General features: G+C 31.1%; 4 protein-coding genes across 4 annotated transcripts; all 4 read left to right on the top strand.

Annotated features, from left to right (window-relative positions):
- The first annotated feature begins 4,886 nt into the window (after nt 1–4,886).
- Nucleotides 4,887–6,878, top strand: LOC111413817 (uncharacterized). The gene is made up of 5 exons (XM_023044925.2): nt 4,887–5,054; nt 5,141–5,253; nt 6,270–6,346; nt 6,407–6,490; nt 6,695–6,878. The coding sequence occupies exons 1-5, from the start codon at nt 4,944–4,946 to the stop codon at nt 6,826–6,828; spliced, it is 519 nt and encodes a 172-aa protein (XP_022900693.1). The 5' UTR covers nt 4,887–4,943; the 3' UTR covers nt 6,829–6,878.
- Nucleotides 6,879–10,379: 3,501 nt separating this feature from the next.
- On the top strand, nt 10,380–11,299 carry LOC111413824 (uncharacterized). Its single transcript, XM_023044935.2, has 5 exons — nt 10,380–10,539; nt 10,598–10,713; nt 10,785–10,861; nt 10,926–11,009; nt 11,110–11,299. Exons 1-5 carry the CDS (start codon nt 10,429–10,431, stop codon nt 11,241–11,243), a joined length of 522 nt encoding a protein of 173 aa, XP_022900703.2. The 5' UTR covers nt 10,380–10,428; the 3' UTR covers nt 11,244–11,299.
- A 728-nt stretch (nt 11,300–12,027) lies between these two features.
- LOC139430315 (uncharacterized) lies at nt 12,028–13,103 on the top strand. Its single transcript, XM_071197113.1, has 5 exons — nt 12,028–12,174; nt 12,234–12,346; nt 12,408–12,484; nt 12,553–12,636; nt 12,901–13,103. The coding sequence occupies exons 1-5, from the start codon at nt 12,064–12,066 to the stop codon at nt 13,032–13,034; spliced, it is 519 nt and encodes a 172-aa protein (XP_071053214.1). The 5' UTR covers nt 12,028–12,063; the 3' UTR covers nt 13,035–13,103.
- A 7,121-nt stretch (nt 13,104–20,224) lies between these two features.
- On the top strand, nt 20,225–21,618 carry LOC111413823 (protein disulfide-isomerase A6 homolog). Its single transcript, XM_023044934.2, has 2 exons — nt 20,225–20,979; nt 21,039–21,618. Exons 1-2 carry the CDS (start codon nt 20,291–20,293, stop codon nt 21,532–21,534), a joined length of 1,185 nt encoding a protein of 394 aa, XP_022900702.1. The 5' UTR covers nt 20,225–20,290; the 3' UTR covers nt 21,535–21,618.
- The last annotated feature ends 487 nt before the right edge of the window (nt 21,619–22,105 follow it).

Below are 22,105 nucleotides of genomic sequence, written 5' to 3'. Positions count from 1 at the left end.
GACGTTTACCCAGGGCATGATGCTGAAATGCCTGAGTACCATAAGCAGAGAGAAGTGAAATTAACAGAAAAGGAATAGTGTAAAGAAAAAATGATTTATTTTAATATTTTTTACATCTTTATTATCTTTATGGTAATCAAACGACATTTGCCAATAAATGGTAGAAATACGGAATATAAATTGCTATTCCCTGCCTATATTTTGCCAACACTTTGACTATAACAACAAAATGGGCAGAGGAGATCATCCAGACCAGTCACGGTCTACTTATAGACCAAATCGCAGATCTAAAAAGTGGTGACATAGTGTTTTCTTTATATTAGTTTTGCAAATACTTACAATTTATGGTCAATTGTTTGAAAAGGTGACGATGTTAGATTTTCGAAGGTCCCGAAACAATCATTTTGTAAAGTTTGTAGAAAGAACGAGGTGCAGCTTGCAGTAGGAAAAAATTGCAGTCACGACCAAATTCATGTTCTATGTAAAGTATTTTTATGTTACAATGAAAATAAAAATTGTTTTGCAGATTATCACGTATGATGGTACTAAAAAGTACTGTATACAAAATATTTTGAATTTTACAAAAATCGGTACAATAATTAATTTTAGTTTAAACAAAGTTCAAGAAGAAGAACCGAGTGATGACAACAACATTAGTGTCAATAGGAACTTTCCATCAGTAACTTTATAGAAAACTGTGACGTGCTTTCCATTTTATAAAAGTTTTTGCTGATACAATGATACAAAGTTATTTTAAAATTATCTAATTATATTAACGACTTAATTAATGTAAAAGCCTCACAAAATTCTGTCTGGCCGGACATGTTTATTTTTAGCCGAACGCAATCCTAAAAATTCAGACATCTGGCAACTCTACCCATACAACCTTGCTAAATGCTAAATTGGAATCTTCATTTTGCATAGTTCATCACGGCTATATTTAATATTTATCCCTATATAATTAAACAAGTTAAATTTTCTATATTATTGGTATTCGAATTACTGAAACATCAAAATTCCTTAACATTAATTATCTAGTACATACCAAGCAACATCATATTAGAATTCCGATCCCCAATCCGCTTATAACATTGTAATTATATTCATTGCGAATCAATTCAGTTAAGGGATGTGGGTATCGATTCAATATACCCCCTTCAAATCTATTTGCATTCAACCGTAAACGTACGTGTATGACCATCATCAATCGACGAGAGAATTTGTGGATATCAGAAAGCCGGAGTACGCATCATGTATTCGACGGTCTCGTCTATTTTACGGTAATAAATGCCCCAGGTTTAATAGGAAATAGTGAGGGCCAATTAAATCCGTTTCCACAACACTGAGACGATTCAATAGAGTTTGGAGGTTTCGCGCGCGTGCATCCGGGTCAGATGGTTAATGGTGGGGCAAACAGCAACTATCCTCCACGTCGACCGGGCGAGAACCGAGAGTCCTACGGGCGAACGCAGCAAAGCCTAAACAAACACGGTTAATTAAATTCAACTCTAATCTCGCGTTTGCCCGCGGCTGCGTTCCCTCAACTACTTTTTTTTTCGTCCAACGAAAACGGCTCTGGGAGTCTATTTGAAGTAGACCTGGAGAAGTGGAACTTACACTAATATCGCCTCAGGGATGTGGAATTTTAGTTTGTTTTATATTTTTAGTTTCTACTTTTTTAAATGGTTTCAATTAAATTCAGATCATGTAGCGCAAATATAAATTTGATTCATGTAATATTATACATGTTTTTTTTTGTTAACAGCGTCAACCAGTTCAATAATAAATGACATTTCATGGTTTTTTTAACATATTGAAATTAATTACACAATAATAACGCGAGAATTAACAAAGTCATCCTGAATCTAATCACTATCTACAGCGTGTTAATTAATTATCGTACCCGACCGTCATCATTACAAGTATGCAACCAATATCGCAAATCGTGTATTGAAATACCAATACTGTGATATTGGTTGCATACTTGCAATGATGACGTCGGGTACGATAATTAATTAATACAGTGTACTATGGAAGTCTTCGTTTTAGGCGGGTATGAATTATAAGATCTCCTAGTTGATGTACTTGAGCACTTGGATACTTTTGGAGGTAATTTAAGTATTTTCTGGTTGTTTTACTAATGTAGTCGATGATTGTTTCAACTCCTAGTTTTTCATGTATCTGCGAATTCCTCACAAATCACCTCTACGGGTGTTCCTTATATTTTATTTTGTAGTTTTTGTATTTATTTATATTAATTTTAGCTGTTGAGCTCCAAACTAGGCATGCATATGTTATTACAGGTCTTATTAACGATTTATAAATTAACATTGCACATTCGATCTTCAGTTTCGATTTTCAGTTGATGATAAAGGTCTTTCAGCCTTGCATATACCTCGTTTAATATTTTATTAATATGATACTTCCACAAGTTTTTGGTCCAATACACACCCAGACATTTGACTGTGGTATCTTTTGAATTTCAGTTCAAAGAATGATCTCTGATTGATGTTATTGTAGGAAACTGTTAACTCGCCTAACAGTAAATATTTTGAACTCACATTTACTTCGATTTAAGTCAAAGCAACAAGTGCATAACCGTTTATGACATAGTAACGGTGAAAGAATACTGGCATTTATAGGCATTAATTCTAACGTAAAATTTTCTGTTTTCTGAATTCCGGTATATTAGTTTTAAGGATTTTATATTTCAAACCATATAGCCATACTGAATCAAAGGCCTTTGTTATGTCTAGAAAGGCAACTGTTATGTACTGTATACATTCATATTCTCGCTTTATTACATCTATCACTCTTATGAGTTTATGTACTATTGAATGACCAATTTTATAAATCCATATTGAATGCTAGGTATGGCTGTGATTTTGGATCATAATTGTTCAAAAATCAGTTTCTCAAAAAGTTTACCCATGGTAGAAAACAGACTAATCGGTCTGTAGTTTTCAATTTCTTGTTTATTTTTGTCAGGTTTCCTGAACATTAATATTTCAGCTTCCCTCCAGGTATTAAGAAAGTATGCCAGATTCATGCAGATGTTAAAAATGGGTTTTAATATTTATTCTTATATCTATTCTTATTCTGTGATCTACCCAATCAGACCTATTGGGTAGATGACAGAATTCAGAATAATGCCGTGACCAGGAGCTTAGTAGGAGGTAGTGTATTAGTAAGCATTCCAAGTTCTTCAGGGTTGGTAAGATTAATAGTGGCTTTATTAACAGGAAGATTAGCTTCTAGATACTGTTGAATTTTATTTGTGGACGTGCAAATCACTTTTGAAAATTGGAAATGAAAAGTGGAGTGAATTGGAAGTGGAAGAAAAGTGGCCTTATCAGCATCTATGCTAAAAGTATTCCCTTGATGGAATGTTGGAATTGGTTCGCTTTGAGTTGTTTTCCACATTCGTCGTTACATTTTTGATTAAATTATTGTTATCTAAGTATGTTAACCACAACCCCTATGAAGTCCCAAGAAGGGAAGAGTTATTAGAAATACAAAATGTCAGAATTTGTAACCAGCTCGTTCCATGACAAAAAATACTTCTATTGAAAACAATTATGTAGAAAAATCGAGCAAACGGCGCCAAATTTTTCACAACTCCTAAAAATTTGTTTTGACAAGTGACTTTAGGTCCACGGCGTATTTAAACATAAATTTTAATTATTAAAGTATTTTTTTCTATGCAAATAATAATAATAATAATAATGACTTTATTGTCATTATAAACAAATAGAAACTAACTATAATAGAAAAAAAAAAAATGGGCAAAAGGCGAAGTTCAGGTCATCCATCCTGAGATGGATGATCTGTTCTTCCACTTGAATATGCAAATGTTCTTGCATATTGCGCAATTGTAATAAAATATCAAAAGTTACTAATTTACTTTTCAGTCCAATAACTTTTACAATTATAAAGGTGATTTCTTTAATTTTCTTCTTTCCTTCTCTTACTTCTTACACATCACCTTATATTGTTAATTTGAAAGGATTTAACGATAAATTATTCGTGTAACCACGTATTTTGAACATGAAACAAAAAAATTGTTATGTTAATTACAAAAAAGGTAAAAATGCAAGAAATTTGTACACTAATTGCTGTTTGATAAGGCCGTATTTATATTATGGATTGTATTTAGGGATATAAATGTATTATAAACACGTTTCGAAACATATATGAAGATTTTCGGCTCGTTTGCATGTTTTTGATAAAAACAGGTCCGTAATGACAATTTCGTCAGAATCGCAATTTCTTTCCTTCATCTTTTCAATATTTCAATCTTTTCGGTTTTTTAGTGAGTTTGTAGAATAAACAAATTCAATATTTTTCGAGAAGACGCGTTTTCAATTTCACGATCCTTTTATTCCTGTAAATAAGTAGTATGTTGGGAACAGACCCGGAAAGAAACAGAAACGCGACAACTCGAAAGTTAAAAAAGGTTAATACGGACCTGTTATTATAAAACTTATGACACGCGCCCGCTTATGTTGAAAAATAAAAATGTTACAAAATTGTTTTATTCCTGTAATGTTATAATTTTGTGCAATGCGATACGGTTCTCCGATATAATATCAAAAAGAATAAATTCCTCTGTAAAAATAACTTGTTATAATCCAACTTAATTAAAACCAATATTTAATTGCTTATTTAATATTTCATGTTTAATAGAATATAAGTACATTAAGAAATGTAACTAATTACGTACAATCCTGTCTTATCAATAGTTTCAAATTTACATGTATACCTGAATTGTTTTTCATGTATTTCTTCAATATAAAAACACGATCTTTTTAAATTGTTATCATTTCAAAATATTTTTATCTTTACAACGCAATTATTATAATTAGAACAAGTATTTAAACAAAGTTGCCCAAACATAACTTTACATAATTAGTTCGTTTGACACCGCTACGAGTAATTATAAAATGAGTAAATATTTTCTGTTATTATTGTTAACGATTGTCGCATATTCTTATGCTGACATTCCGAAATGTAATCGTCAAATAGCACCTATAACCGGTTATGATAGATCTAAGGTTAGTATTTCCTCAATAAAATTTGGTTAATCTAAAAATCGAATAATTTGAAAATAAATTATTTTATATAAAAATCCTTTTTGAAGATACGAGGAACATGGTATGTCATAGAAGTAGGAAATGAACTTAAAAGCAAAAAGAGATGCTTAAATGCTAATGTCACGTTTGAAAAAATATTTGAAAGTGGTTTTGTAAATGGGTAAGTATAAGTAAATTACAATGTGTTATACTTAATGCTCAATGACAATAGCGGCACAACTCAAAATTAGTGATATAACAGAATTCAATGATCGTAATAAATCTCAATCTAAATTCACTCATACTTTTTTAATTTTTAGATATTTTAAATAAATTGAAAGTATGCAAAATTTTACACACACTTGTGGCACTTTATTCTAACAAATTTACAAACTCAACGTAACTTGATTTCATCTCCACCCGTCACCATCCGTCGTAGTATACTATATATATAGGCCAGGCAGTTGTCCTGCTGGAACCGAATATTTTGCATGGATTCAGGGTTAAAAATTTGGCTCATGGGAGGAATTATCTCGTTTGTTAGTAGCTTGAAATATCTATTACCAGTGCTTTACCAGAAATAATGATATGATTTTGTCTTTATCTCTTGTTTTTGTACTACCTCCTAATACTGACAAAGGAATATTTATAGATCCTTGTTTTTTCCTTATATATAAACTTTTATAATGTGATCAGGTGCTATGACGAATTTTGCCTTCTTTGAAATAAAAATAATTTCAAGCAAGCCAAAGTTGTATCAACAGTCTAAAGGTACTGTAAAGGTGAAAACTAAAGTATATGAAATTATTGTCTTCACAGTTTATTGATCTCCTAGACAAAAAATTTCTAGCCTAATCTTCCTTGCTTTGTGCTTGAAGTCTGTGTACACTTTCTTGGCTGTCAGAATGTTTATGTCGTCCGTGTATGCTGTTATCTGGGACGATTGTTGATTAATGAGTCCCTGGGGTTGACTGTTATTAGTTTTCGTATAACACATTTCAGGCATATTGCGGTCTATATTCACTAGATACCACTAGTAACTTTTAACGAATTTTACCTTAACTAACTTTGTATCATACATACAAAAACTATTAGTGGTAACATTTGATAATATAGTTAGCTTAATATTTACTATATTTGAGATGTGCCACTATTGTCGTTCTTGAACGATATAATATTTATATAACATCAAAACAGTAAACTAGACGAGCTTGACATCACATTACGTCAATTGGAATCAAAATCGCAATACATTGCAGAATCACGCGAATTTCGTAAGTATTTTTTTATAGAAATTAAAAATATTTATTAATTTATTAAATTATTTGTTTTAGCGCCAGCAATTGTTTCTGTTGTCGATACGGATTATTCATCATATGGAGTTTGGTTCTTATGTAGAAATAATCATCCACAAGGAGGTTTGTATATTTTATGTCGATTTTCGTAACATGTGAGTTTTGTTTCGAGATTGTGATTATACATATATTCGTTGAAAGATCTAAAATTGGAGTATAGACAGTATAAAATTTGGACAGCAAAAAGATATTTATGTTTTATCTCAATACTCCTTATTTACTTCTTACTTTATTTTCTCATGAAGTGTTATTATAAAATATTTTTAGGGGTGTTATTCATTACAACAAGAACTCGCCAACCAGGTGCTGATGTGATAGAAAAAACACACAAATCTCTAATAAACGCTGGATTTAAATCCGATAAATTAAACTTGTTCACTGTTGATCAGTCTAATTGTTGAAATTTACAATAAAATTGTTGAATGTTGTAATAAAATTTTATCAACCCAAAGTTGTTTATTAATTTTGTTAAATTAATAAAACGTTAAATTAATTAACGAAGGAAGTACTACTTTAACGTTTTAATAATCCTCATACTACAACTAAATTAATATGAAATGACATATAGACAATAATTATCCCAAATCAACTTAACAGCTCACTGTCAGGTATTCTACCAACATTATTAACAGACTTACAAAAGAAAATATATTAATACCCCAGGATCAGCTAAGTGGGGACGTAAATCAGTAACACATATATACATATATATATACATTATACTCGTATTATAGATTAAATTAAGCAACGACATGCTTTTTTTCAAGAAATACTTTCTGCACTCGGGGAACACCACACGTAACGAGGTTGCGAAGCTATCTATTAATAATCATTACCTTACGAAAATAATCTTAAAAATAGAACTGAACAATACAGAAAATAAATTCTGAAGAACCCTTATGAAATTAACATTGAAAGCACCAACAACAAGAATATTATGCTCCCTCCCAGAAAAGAAAAATGGTGAACAATAATTTTCACATAAAATCCAACCATATCAACCACAGATAATCAGCTAGCTCTAAAGGAATCACAAACATCAAGTCTCCGAGACACTAAACACATCACAATCCAAAAGCAATCATGCTAGTACGTCATCTCAACTAGAAGACGCTATCAACGTCCAATCCATTAACCATATCGACAGCTTTACAAGAACGATCATTTTCCTATCATTCATCCGCTCCGTACTATATCCATGATCTGTACCAGAGCAGTAGGTGTATTATGAATTTTTCGAAAACCGGGATGGTTAGAATCAAAATAAGTTTTTTCATGAGGTACATCTTATGGTGTATCTTATAGTTAAAGTTCCACAGTGCCTTCAAAGTAGTGGCAATATTGAAATTTATTAATCGTTTAAGAACTAAAAAGTAAGTCTTCTCTGACTGTTCAGAGAAGGTGGAAGTCCCAACTAAAAAATTAAGGATATGAGTCAACGGAGAAAGTTAGACATCAAGTAACGAAACAAACGACGCAATTGCCAAGTCATCGGATCCAACACGTACATATAGAACTCAGCGACTTTTTTCTTATCATCACTCTAAGAACACTTTTTGGTAAAGCTAGTAAGAATAAGTTGTGGGAGAGGAGAGGTACACAAACCTGTTCCAAAGGTTTCCTTATTGGTTAGTTGGAATATATAGCTAATTCATAGGCAAAGTGATATAAGGAGAGATTGGAATGAAAGTATATAGAAGGTATGATAAGACCTAAATACTGTATCATTGACCAGAATCCAGGTCTGTACTCGTTTTAGCGATAAAACAACAAAATGTCCATATCCAACGGTAGATTAAATTAACCGTTTAAGGCAAATGTTGGAATGGAAATATATTTAAAGATAATTATTGTATATCTGTTTCAATTGGAAACCATTTATCCCGTTTTATTCTTGTAAACTTTGCAACTATACTAACTATAAGATTAGAGTAACTGGAATAAATTAAAGGAATTTTTTTAATATTCAACGTACGTTTATTCATTTAGTTATGAAAATAAAATTTAAATTACTATTCATTTTGAACTTATGTAAACGGTTCTTCATTCAGTTGTTAAGTTTGAAAAAAATATTTTTCTTTATCTATATCCAAGGTCATTTCTGTTGAACCTTGAAAAAATATTTATTTTAGTATAAAACTTTATTTTACTTAATACTTTTATTATTATTTTTAATTTAAGAAAACTCACCAATAAGAAGTTGGATGATTATATTGCGGATAATAACGGGGATCTTCAAAAACACTACCGTATCCATATGGCGATGGATATAATAATTTATCATCCCAAATATTTTGTGGTCGTCCCATTACGGATACACAAACAACTAAAAGGACAAAGATATAGAAATATTTCATGGTTAAAACTTGCTGGTGTGGAAGAGTCGCTGTTTCAAACTCTGCTACCAGAAAATTAGTTCAACTATATTATATAGCAAACGCAGGTATATTAATTATAATTTTAATATCTATACGTGAGGATATGAAACTTAAAAAAGGTTTATTACAAAGGTTATTACTAGTTAATAATAAATTAGCTTTATTTATTAATGTATTGGTTTTGTATGCACATGTTCTCGCATATTGTACAATTGTAATAAAATATGTATGTTTATTTAGGTATATTAAATGGAAATTTATTTTCATACTAATAATTTTAAAATTTATAAATTTTACATTCCTTTATTTTAATGTAGATATCGATTTATATTCCTATTCTATAAAAATCTCATTTTAATGTTAATATTTAATTAATTAAAACAATATTTAATAATAAATATGAATTAATAATAATAATAATAATAATATTTATTGATCACAATGTACTACACTTCAGAATAAACAACTAAAAATGGTTTCCAATAAACAACTGATCAATCTTATGGTGAGATTCAATATATATTGTTCTTCCACCTCACCATAAAGTGTATAAAGAGAAAAAAACAGTATAGCGTGTTAAATATAAAAAAAAGAATCGCGACAACGGTATAAAGCTATAAACAAAACAAGAGTTTTAACTACTAAGTTTTAACATATAATACTTAGGTGAATACTACCAAAGGCCACAACAAGTCGTTATCGATACCATGTTAATTAAGAACAAATTTAGGTAGAACACTGCTGCCCAAACAGAAAATCAGCATAGCGCCTCCTGGCGGTGGCGGCAGACCCACACTCTGTCAATGCGCAACCAGAAGGGAGCTCATTAATTACTTTGCATATCTGGTATGAGAAGCATTTTTTAAAACTCATAGTGTGGAATATTGGTGGAGATAGCCTTCCCTTAAACCTCACATTAACCGAGTGCACGTCACCCCGAAAAGACAACCTTTTTACAAGATACGCTGGTTTATGTAGAGTGAGTAATTTATGGTAAAAACCTACAGCATGCAACATTCTTCTCCCCTGCATTTTCAACCACTTTAAAACCGGCAGCTTACAGCTGACGTGATCTCTGCGTTTCAACCCAAAAATTAGTCTGATACAGGTGTTTTGTACCTTTTGAATTTTCCTCTTCAATGCATAGGACAGAAATGGTGCATACAATGCATCGCCATAATTAAACATTGATAGTACTAAACTTTCGCATAGGCGCACTTTTGCACTATGATTAACAAAGGCTCTGTTAGTATAAATAATTCTAAGGCTACTGTAAGCTCTTTGAACGCATTTATTGACGTGTTCATTAAAAGTAAGGCCCTCATCGATTAAAATGCCTAAGTTTTTTACTGTTTTTTGAATAGGTAGTATTCACATTTATAGAATTCATTACGTAACAACTTGTATTACCGTAAACTACGTTTTACAGTTATATTTTTAATTAGTGTACTTTGTTTTCTTTATAACAACTAAAATTGTTGACATAGTTATCGTAACAAAATATTTTTGTTGCCTTGTGTGTTGCAATTATTATAATTGGAACCGTTATTTAACTAAAGCCAAACCTGACTTTATACATTTACACATTCGTTTCTCTTACAATTAGCAGCGATTAATATTGAAATGAGTAAATATTTTCCATTATTTTTTCTAATGGTTGTCGCATATTCTTATGCGAATATACCTAAGTGTAATCGTCAAACATCATCTATACCAAATTTTGACCGATCTAAAGTTAGTATTTCCTTAAAAAGAATGATTTTGTTTTAAATAAAATAATATGTTTTCTAAGATTCTCGGAACATGGTATGTCATAGAAGCGGGAGGAGAATATAGAAAGAATAAAAAGAGATGCTTACAGGGTATTCTCAGCTTTGAAAATGTACTTGAGACTGGTTATATAAATGGGTAAGTACCAAAAAACACTATTGTTGTCTATATGTATATTATTTATTTATTCGATGATTAAATCAAAATAGCAAACTGGACGAACTTGACATTAAAATACAACAACTGGAATCAAAATCGAAATACATTACAGAATCACGTGAATTTTGTATGTTTCAACATTGTTGAAATTAAAAAAGAAATACTTAATAATTTTTTAAATTATTTTTTAGCGCGAACCATTGTCTCCGTACTTGATACAGATTATACATCTTACGCAATTTGGTTCTTCTGCAGAAATAATCATCCACAAGGAGGTTCATATAACTTATTCAGAATGTTTCAACTAATCATTTAATATTATTTATTTTTTGAAATGAAATTTAGTGTTATAGTTAAATATTTTTAAATTTTTAGGGGTCTTCTTGATTACGTCAAGAACTCGTCAACCAGGTGCTGGTTTCATAGAAAAAGCGCACGAATCTTTAGCAAACGCTGGATTTAAAGTCGACAAGCTAAACTTATACACTGTTGACCAATCTAATTGTTAAATTTAAAATCAAATTCAATGATTAATATTACAATGATTAAATCTTACATCTTAAAACTGTTTTTATTTTCCGAGAAACTACAAAATAGTTCCAACATGCTTATAGATTTGTCAATTTTTACTTTATTTATATCACTTCTGCAATTATGTTCTGCACAATCTTGGTGAAAAGGGGATTGCAATTCCTTTGGATTAAATTATTGAATACATGCATGAAATAACTACGAAAGTAAAATGTGAATTGTAACCATCAATATTTTCATTATTGTTAACAATTGTACTAACATTGTAAAATAGGTTTTGTTAAATCATAAGAAATTGAGATGAGAAATTAAATTATTACAGAATTATTTGAATGAATTTAAATATGGACTCACGTTCCTACACTTTAAAAGAAATCACATTATTTTTATAATGTTATAACCTTGACAGTGTACGATATGATATCATTTTATATAAATTATTTCGTAAAAATAACTTATTATCATATTAATTAAATAAGTCACTTATTTATCTATGGATATTGTAAGCAATCATAAATAGCAACAAATTTAGAATTAACTTTTAAACAATAAAATAACCAATTTTAGTTTTAATTTTGATAAAATAGGTATTATAATATTGGACGTAAACTATCTTTTCGCCATGTATACGAGCTTGTCTCTTTAATTTAGTCATCTTTTTAAATTTCAAAATATATTTATCTTATTTTGTTTAGGTTGTGTACCAATTTGGTATAATTAGAACAAGTATTTAAACAAAAATCTCAATCATAACATTGTTTAATTATTTTATTCGTCTTTGTAACGACTAATATTAAAATGATTAAATATTTTTTGGTATTATTGTTTACGATTGTTATATGTTCTTGTGCGGAAATACCAAAGTGCAATCGACAAATACCATCTATACTCAATTATGACAAATCTAAGGTAATAATAATCTAAGACTTGGATTTTTAGTTCATTATACATTGTTAATATATTTTAAGATACGAGGAGTATGGCATGCGATAGAAGTGGGAAATGCACCTAAAAGCAAAAAGAGATGTTTACATGTTACTGTTACCTCTGAAAATATGTTCGAAAGCGGCTTTGTAGATGGGTAAGTATCACAATTCACAACATATTGAAGTATCAATCGCAATAATTTCTATGGTAAATAGTGTTCTAGATGAAGTTCATATTCCATTATATCAACTGGATTCGAATTCGCAATACCTAGCAGCATCACGTGAATTTCGTAAGAATACAAAACTTATTTAAAATTAAGCAAAAAAGACATTACATAATTAATAATCATCTTTTTAGCCCCAACCATTTTATCTGTAGTCGATACAGATTACATATCTTATGCAGTTTGGTTCTTATGTAAAAATGATCACCCACAAGGAGGTTTGAACAGTTGGTGTAAGTTATACAAAAACTTACACCAACTGTTCAAACTTTTAATTGGATTTTTATCTTGGTTATATCCCGATAACTAGTTTTACCAAGATAAGATTCCATATTAATCACCCAAAGTCAGTTCGAAAATGTTAATTTTTATTTTGATTATTGTCTTTAAAGGAATAATATTTTAACAACGTTATAAAATTTTTCGATTAAAAGACAGCATAACAGCATACATATTGTTAAAGTAATGTATTATTTTTTTAGGTGTATTGTTTATTACAACAAGAACTCGTCAACCAAGCGCTGATATAATAGTAAATGCTCACAAATCCTTATTGAACACAGGATTTAAAGGTGACAAATTAAACATGTTCACTGTTGATCAATCTCATTGTTAAAGTTAAAATAAAATTGTTGAAACATGTTGCATGAAATGTTTGTACTTACACAATTAAGCAAGGAAATTTACGAAGACACAGAACTATTTCATTTACGTAATAATTTGTAAGTAAAAAGTGTTGTATGTGATGCAATTTACCAGTAAAATTTAAGATTTACCAGTAAAAAGTTAGTCATAATAAATACAAAAATAAAACGTGCGTTGTGTTATGGCGGCATATCTAGGAATTCTAAAATTTCACATCGATGTTTAGTGGTATTGTATTACACAGGCACATACTAACGTTCCATTAAATCAGTTATTTTTCCAATAAAATTAATAACGACAAGGATTCTTTCCTCAACGAAAACTAATTCAAATTATTATTTATAATATATTAAATCTTCCATTAACTGTACTTACTTTTCTACCAACATAAGAGAGAAGAATGGAGCAGGGATGGGGATGATATAGAGAAACACAAGGGTAAAAAAGAGAGTCGCCACAAATGTGCAAATATACGATAAGGGAGAATATGAGAGGAAAAGTGAAGAGGGCCTTTGACAGCATTGACAGGAATAAACTTTAGGGAAGGATGTAATTAATTGACGGTATTCGAGAAAAAGTTGCTTCGCAACATATATGGAGTAGTGTGTGAAAACGGAATATAACGCAGCCGATGTAACTATGAAATGGATACCTTGATAGAAGGGGAATCAAAAAAGGATCTTTGGCGATGTGGTTGGAACAGCGAGAGCCAGAGGAAGATTTAGAAATCGCTGAAAAGATGATGTATGGCAGGACCTGAAGAGGATGTGAGGTGGAGGACAGAGGCAGATAGAAGAGGCTAACGTCAAAGCGACAAGGACAAGGGCAGTAACTAATTTTCTGCTTTCGTTATTGCAAACAATATCTAGTCTTCCATTCGTAGTACTTACTCTTCTACCGGCAGTATCTAATTTTCTATAAGTAGTAACTAATCTTCTCAGTCCGCAAATTTTTGATTTGTGAAATAAATAAGGTTTCCGTTAATATATATTTTGATTACATGGAGAAGTTATCCTTAGGGCACATTTTATTACTACCTATTCTGGGTTTACACTTCTGGCTACTAACTTCGTTTGTAAATTTCATCAAATAGTTTTTCCTGCAACTTTTCATCGACTGTCAGACTAAAATCATATATTTTATTTGTCAGAAAATACGCAGTATTGATAAAAAATAAGCACCATGACAAATTTGATTTAACTTCGTCGATAGGGAATTTCCAGAAGAGGATAAAATCATGTGAAACAAGTCAAAAAAAGCCAGCAGCCAGGAAAAGGCTGGAAAACTTTATTAAAATTTTATCAATTCGAGGTTAATATTTAATACTTGACAAACTCTTTATCCTTTGTTCGAGTATCTGATATATGCAGCCACTTACTGATGTGCGAAATTAATCTCAATCTACTAAATAATATCACTCGATGACCTGCAAACAAAGGCCTGATCATCAAACACCAGTTGATGACCTAAGTATTAAATATTCATGAAGCACAGCTTCCCTCCTAATCGATATAAAGCTCTAATATTAATCTTAAACGACTCTGAAGAAACAATTGTTTAGCAATTAACTAACAAATGATTTAAAATCTTTATTAATTAATCTACTACGACTTATGAAGATAGAAAACTCAAACTCTGTATCTTTCGATTTAAAAGAAGTTGTAATAGATGTCTTTGAATTTTCTAGCTGTATCTGAATTTTAATTTTTTTTTAAATGTCCTTCGAAATATTTTATGATATTATATAAATCCGTATCAGCACCAAGCACTGTATAGTATGTACAAGAAAATTGATTACCTCTACAGCCTCGTTTTCTGTTACCTTAATATTCGTAGAATAATACTGTTTCTTTGCTTCGGCAATAACATAGATTGATGGATAAATATCAGCCCTCTTTATCTATCCTCTTTTGTCACTTTCCAATCTATATCCAATCTAATAAGTTATATTTCCAATCTAATAAGACCAAAAGATTTTGCTGGGCTGTATGGTCTTACATTAGTAGACGCTGATGTATTATGCACAATCAAGCATAATTTTTCTGAACTGTGTGCTTTAACAAGTCAGCACTGATATTGCCTCGCATCATTTCCGCCAAAAAGCTGTGATGGATGCAGTATATTCGAAAGTTTCAAGTCTTATGGTTCATGGCTGACTGGATCATAGAGAATATTATCAATGCATTTGTGATTTGTTTAAAGACACATCTTGTAGCAATTTTTATCTTCGCATTTTAGTTATTTGGCGTTATGTGCATCATCGGTGACAAAAGCTGTTTTACACTCAATGAACGCATTAATTCTTTACGCGTTCTTTTCATTCCTCCTTCATTCGGAATTTGTCGTCAATATTATGTCATTATGAACAGGATTAATCTCGTCTATTGACTCACCCTAGGGTAATAACTGGTTAACAAATAAATTAATTTTGTTTATTAAAGTGTATACTTTACATGTTCGTGTAAAATGAATAAATGTAATACAATATGTAGTGTTATTTTGTATCAACCGGAAATAACATAATTTTCCGTATTTACTAAGCGATCTATTACAAATTGGAAATACATTCGAGTACACTTGAAAGGAATTACTATGCATGTAATGTGATAATCTAGATAGTGTGCAATACGATATCATTCTGTGAAGGTTTAAATCGTATATTTCAAAATAAATAATACCTCATCTCGTGGAAATTTAAAATAAACGAGAGATACAAAATTTTTGTTATACTTTATTTAACGCTACAGTTAATGTTTATCTATTTAATAACCATTATTCTTCTTATTGTTAGTTAATTTATGACTGCCAATAAAATTATTGAAACATGACATTCAAGTTATTTTTAAAAGTATTATTTTATCGTTTGAACTTCAGAGTAAAGATGAAGCTTACCAACGGACCGGAAGCTTTCTATCTGGTCGTAAATGAAATTTCCAGTCACGTTAGTGTCGCCTGGGGGACGGAACGGCGCAAAAATATAGATTAATTCAATTTGAATTGCCTCGTGCCGCAGCCGTCGACTACGACGACGATGCCGACGACCAAGAGTTAGAAGAAGCCCTGCAAAGTTTTAATTCGGAAGTTTTTAATGTAACGGCCGAAAGTTTCTTTTCAAACTTTTTCCCTTGCCGCTCTGAATTCATTCGCCACAATGATAACGTTCTCGTTGCTCCCCTAGACTTTTTTGAGGAAGAAAGCCTAGACAAGCTTAGAATTGAAATTAGCTGTACTTAAATATATTTTAAATACAAAAGGTTTCACCAAATACGATTTATTATTAATTAATTTGTTTTATCTACGACTGCTTGGATAAGTCATCATTACCACACTTATTTGAGGTGATTTGAGTTACGTAATAAAGTTCATTACCGCACTGGTTTCATTACGTAACGCATTTTTAGCCCAATCAGAATAGACTTAATTTATTGAAACGAGCAACAATATAAAAGAAAAAGTGCTACCTATTTAAAGAAAAACAATACTATTTATTATAAACATTAATTGTTATGTTTTTACATTTGGAAACACTTATTCCAGATGAGTAAACATGTTATTGAAACTGACATTAATTCAAAATTGTTAACAATCATTTCAAAATATTTGTATAAATGTCAAAATAACTCTTTTTAAAGAAATTGATTTTTAAGTCATTTTTAGAAGTCATAGATAAAATGTTGTTATCACACGTAGGCTAAAGCATAATTACAGTACTCGTGTGATTCTCCACACTCAGTACCCAGTAATTATGTTTCTAGCCCACTTGTAATATAAATAACTATTATTGTAATTGTTTTCGTTATAATCGTCATAATTAAAATTTTTACTATTTATTTAATTCAAGTACATTAGTTTACTTTTACCGGTACAGGTGTGAGTAGGTCTTTTTCCGGTCGTTTTACCAGTAGACAGTCAGTTAACGAGTTTATAACTTTGTAATTAACCAGACTGCATTGTCGCAGAGGTTGGTCGGTGTTGTTGGGGTTTTGTGAGCCCGTGGGTGCGATTAGGCAATGTTGCAGCCGCCAATGCACACACATTAGCGGTATTTTGCTTCTGCATCAAGGTATTTTGTTTAGCTAGGAGAGAGTGAGAGAGAACGGGGGACAAACGGACGATATGATAAACGCGACCGCAAGAGGAATTCCAGTGGAAATTATACGGCGGAAGGCGCCCGAGCTCGCACCCGTCCATTACCGGGAACAGGCCGTAATTATTTTACTATTTATCACCCGAATGTCCGGTCGCCCTGCGAGCCGATTAAATTCAAAAGTTGCCCGACACTTTTCTCTTTCTCGCCGTAAATAATGCATCGGTTATGGTGAGACATTAATGGCTTTGATGGCGAAATAATAAAGGAGAAAAAACTGTTTTACGGACGTTGAACGATAATAATTTTTGTTTCTAAGAATTTAAAAATAAAATTCGATGAAAAATAGTTTTGATGGAAGATTTACAAGAAAAGATATAAATAAATCTTCACTTTTTATTACAGTGGTGGCACATCTGCTATTTAAATTATTGTTTTCTTTTTTTCTACGAGATTATCACCATATTTCTTTCTATTATTATTTATTTACATTTGTTACATTTATTTGAAGAATCACAAAAAAAATTCATTGACGCGTGCACTCTAAATGATTAATGATTAAATATAAGTATTGCAACTGAAATCAAATCTTTTAATTTTAAAAGATTTAGAAATGATAAATTATATCTTTAATTATAAAGAAGAGTGATTGTTTTTACTTTTTTAATATTTTATACTCATAAGAAACAATCAGATATAATTTTTTTTATCAAATTGCGTTATCGTGCTACTAAACTGTTAATGATCAGAGTGTCACTTGTGTTGATTCTCCAAATTTATCTCCATCATTTTAGCTTTAAGGCGATTTTTTAAATTTCACTTTTTCTAGCAGAACTTAATTTAACAGATTATCTTGTTAATTTTTTTTGTGATGTGATATTATGTAATATATCAGAACATAAAATATAGGATGAGCTATGCTAACGAGATAATAAAGTGACATGAGTTGTAAAATTGTTGTTATGCCTAAATGTCCAAATGCTTATAATAACATTGATATAGACAATGATATGGGTTGTGATCTAAGCAATAGTTAATATCAATGCACTAAGGCAATACAGTGTGATATGATTGGATATAATGTAAAAACGACAACTCTAAATGGTTATTAAGCCTAATATGAGATATAATAGGAACTATATTAATGAGATAATGAAGTTTGTCTTGAGTGATAATAAGATATGATGCCATTTATAGTACGATATGTAGCAGTGTAAAGAAATATAAAGGATCATATAGTATGTAATGTGAGATAATTAGATTTATTATGGAAATAGAAATAAAAACACGATACATATCTGGACAACAAGGTTGCTTAAAGACGAATAGCATCATAATTGTCCATTAGGGTTGGACTCTTAAGGTGTTAGAAGTCGATTTTTCCGCAGAGGGCTACAGGTTTTACAATTACCCAACAGCAGCAAATTTTAGGGGATAGATATTATAAAAACTACTACCGACAAAAACTTTATCTGCACTTGCTTAAATTCTTTGACTATGAACTGAATGACTTTTAGTATTTACATTGGACATTACAGTATTGGACAGAAATTATGTAAGCTCTCGTTTAGTCAACCACAATACATTCTCCATCAGTTCTGGGCTGATGGCTGCATGTCGACCGACGGAAGCACCACCACTAAGTTAAAACTGACTTAAAAAAATTTAAAGTTAGCCAAGTTAAAAAGTTCTGGCAGCAAGGAAGATCTATAGACAACTAAGCTACAGATCCAAGCTTTTACCAGAAAAATCAAATCATACGTTTCTTTGCCTAGGGCTCTATATGTGGTGTCGAAGTTGGAAATGAACGTTCGAATTCTGATGCGTACTATATCTGTGTTCTCCCACAATTCTGGCGAATTTCCCATTTACATAACCAGATCCTTGCCCACTTCATAAATGGTCGTTCAAATCACTCTCTCGATATACAAATTCAATGAAAGCATATCTGGTGTTGCATCAGTTATCGTGTATCTTATTGCACCCAAATTTTACAAGTATTGGTTTGTGTTTATACCTATGACCACATACAACTGTACTCGAAATTAATTCAAGGGTCAGCTTGTAAATCTATTACGACAACTTTGCTTTTGTAGCAAAGATTTTGCATTTTGATATTCTATGAGAGGATTTCTTTGCAGTGAAAGACACAAAGATCGTCTTCTCTATATTTCTATCGAGAATAGCTATTGTAAGATAGCAATATTGTGTTATTAAACACCTTCTATACGTAGAAAACCAAAGTTTCATTTTCCTGGATACTGAAGATATATAGAGGTAGCTTTTCCCGTTTGATAGGCATACTGGTAGGGCTTTAGTGAACCAAATACTCAGCCTATTGGTATACCTTTCTCAAATTTTTTGAAAAGCTTTCAACTTGTGCTGATCGATCGAAAAACATTCAGAATAGATAATTTAAATATATCCGCAAAGATGTCGCTTTCTTCGTGTGATTTGAATGATTTCAATGATGCAATCGACAATTTATTGTACAGTTGACATACCCATTTATACACCAATCATTTCGCGACGAATTATTACAGCTTATTTCTCATTCTTAAGTTATTTGAAAAATAAGTCTTCACTTTAAGCTCGAAGCGCACTTAAATAAGCATTTCTGAAAGTCTAAGATATGGAGTCTGGACTGCCTACAATCATTAACAACATCAATTAGATAAGCAACTTCGACATAAATACAAGTTCAATTTTAAATCGAATTTGTCTATCATTTGAACAGGACGAACCCTTCATTTGGATAAGACATATAAAATTGAACAGTGAACACAACTTATCCTGCACAAAGACGTCATAGAGTTTATAAGCAAATTTGGGATATGTACATTAACATTCGATCTGCTTAGTACAAAGTATAGAAAGCATTTTTAAAACTAACACTAAACCTATATTTTATTAAAAATTTGTCTAGTAACATTATAATTAACATCATCAAATATTTCAAATACTTTCACTTTATTTCCTAAAATATTTATTTTTACTCTCTTTGTAAAGTTTAGTCCTAGTAATCCTTGAAAGAAAACATAATAATTTCTTGGTATCCACGACATTAAATTTATTTACATCTCCACAACCAACATACGTAATCACGTCAATTTGTTTCAAGATTTAACTTATTTTTCGCAATGTGGAAACATTTCTCATTTATAATCGCCACCTTACTAATTCAAACTGGAATCGGGACATTTACTGCTGAACAAAATGTTGTTGATTTAAAAGAACAAGATTTCGATTTTGCTGTGGGACGAGGTCATGAAGTTTGGGCATTATTCTTTTATATACCTTATAATACGCACTCAGAAAATGCGATACCAGCTTTTAAACAAGCTGCAAAACGAATGTTGGGTCTTGCCAAATTTGGGTCTGTTAATGTAGATAGATACCCCATTCTAGCTCATAGATTTGATATAAGGAAAATACCCACCATGGTGGTTATCGATAAAGATTCTGAAGAAATTAAATACACAGGAAAAATGAATGCTACAGCAATAATTGATTTTATCGGAGCTTTTTTGATGCGGAAAGTTCAGTATGGTAAACAAAAAAGATTGAGCGATCATAAATTGGTGAAGGAGCTTACGGATGACGAGATGATTAAAAATGGCAAAAATGGATCCACGTTTTGGTTGATAGCGTTTTATGATTCAAAAGATAACGTTACGCTTGTTGATTACATTAAAATGATTGAGTATGCTGCTGAGAGTTTGGATGATTTAGTTAGTGTTGGAGCGTTTGATATCACGAAACGTAGCACACCGTATAATTATGATGGAATCCCTACTGTTGTTTTATTTTATGGAAAAAGATATGATAGGTTAGTATTATGCATTATTATTAAATTAATGAAGCAATTTAATTTGTTTTCTTCTATAGATATGAAGTTGAGTACAACGGTACCACCTACGGTAACAAATTGGTGGATTTCGTTCTTTCAAAAGTAAAAAAGCCGCGAATAAAAGAATTATGGACTGAAACTCTTCTTACAGAAGTGTGTCAATTCAAAAAATATTGCCTGATAACTTTTATTCCCGTCTATGAAAAGTGTAATAGAGAATGCAAAGAAAAAACTAAAAGTTTAATACAAGACGTTGCGAATAACTTCAAAACAATTTCCGCGGGATGGGTTTTAATTAGGCAGGGTGTGATGAAGATGGCAGAAAAATTATTGGATATCTCACCCACTAATTACCCAATATTTGTTGCCGTAGAAGTAAAAACATTAAAAACAGCACATTTAACTGAAAAATATAATCCAGATAACATTAATAAAATGATTTTGGATATTCTTAGTGACGGTTTTACAGGGAGACCTATCCCATTATTCGATCATTTACCTGATTATAGACCATGGAAAAGAGATGAATTATAATTTTAGATTTTACAACAATTTTTATATTTGATATTTTTGATATGTTCCAATGTTGTTACAATAAAGCGTAATTTAAATATTAAACTTTGTGTGATAATAATCTGAATTAAATATGATTCAAAAATTGTTACAGCTAATTAATAATTGTGTGTAATTAGAGAATTGGTCAATTATGGGCCGATCTGAAAATTATTCATGGGCGACCACGACATCTAGAATCACAGGGCAGTATAGGATAGTACTGGATGCTTCATTATAATTCCACCAGTAGGTCAATTGGCTGCTACTTCGTTCAGTTTCAAAAAAACTGCTCCCATCATAGAATTATTGGTCGTAGTCCATTCAGGGCATTATTTGGAACAAACCCAAAGATTGGTTTATCCTTAACAACTTCTTAAGCGACATAATTAAAAAATTACAAACAGAAGAGCATCTTAACGAAATACTGTCAAGAGCGGAGGAAAGGAAACTTGAAGATACAAGTGATTTACGTGTTAACTGAACAACAGCAGGAAATACCAGTTGTTATGGAGATACCAGTCAATACTGAAAATACTACAATAGAAGTAAT

This window comes from Onthophagus taurus, chromosome 1, assembly GCF_036711975.1.
Source record: "Onthophagus taurus isolate NC chromosome 1, IU_Otau_3.0, whole genome shotgun sequence".
NCBI classification, from domain to species: domain Eukaryota; kingdom Metazoa; phylum Arthropoda; class Insecta; order Coleoptera; family Scarabaeidae; genus Onthophagus; species Onthophagus taurus.
This window is presented reverse-complemented; position numbering and strand designations above follow the sequence as displayed.

Bases quoted from the DNA above. Each gene is read 5' to 3' on its own strand.
- LOC111413817 (XM_023044925.2), top strand. From the start codon at position 4,944: ATGAGTAAATATTTTCTGTTATTATTGTTAACGATTGTCGCATATTCT. The intron at 5,254-6,269 runs GTAAGTATAAGT...ACATCAAAACAG, and splicing joins GAAAGTGGTTTTGTAAATGG to TAAACTAGACGAGCTTGACA. The intron at 6,347-6,406 runs GTAAGTATTTTT...TATTTGTTTTAG, and splicing joins TGCAGAATCACGCGAATTTC to CGCCAGCAATTGTTTCTGTT.
- LOC111413824 (XM_023044935.2), top strand. From the start codon at position 10,429: ATGAGTAAATATTTTCCATTATTTTTTCTAATGGTTGTCGCATATTCT. The intron at 10,862-10,925 runs GTATGTTTCAAC...ATTATTTTTTAG, and splicing joins TACAGAATCACGTGAATTTT to CGCGAACCATTGTCTCCGTA. The intron at 11,010-11,109 runs GTTCATATAACT...TTAAATTTTTAG, and splicing joins AAATAATCATCCACAAGGAG to GGGTCTTCTTGATTACGTCA.
- LOC139430315 (XM_071197113.1), top strand. From the start codon at position 12,064: ATGATTAAATATTTTTTGGTATTATTGTTTACGATTGTTATATGTTCT. The intron at 12,175-12,233 runs GTAATAATAATC...ATATATTTTAAG, and splicing joins TCAATTATGACAAATCTAAG to ATACGAGGAGTATGGCATGC. The intron at 12,485-12,552 runs GTAAGAATACAA...TCATCTTTTTAG, and splicing joins AGCAGCATCACGTGAATTTC to CCCCAACCATTTTATCTGTA.
- LOC111413823 (XM_023044934.2), top strand. From the start codon at position 20,291: ATGTGGAAACATTTCTCATTTATAATCGCCACCTTACTAATTCAAACT. The intron at 20,980-21,038 runs GTTAGTATTATG...TTTCTTCTATAG, and splicing joins TATGGAAAAAGATATGATAG to ATATGAAGTTGAGTACAACG.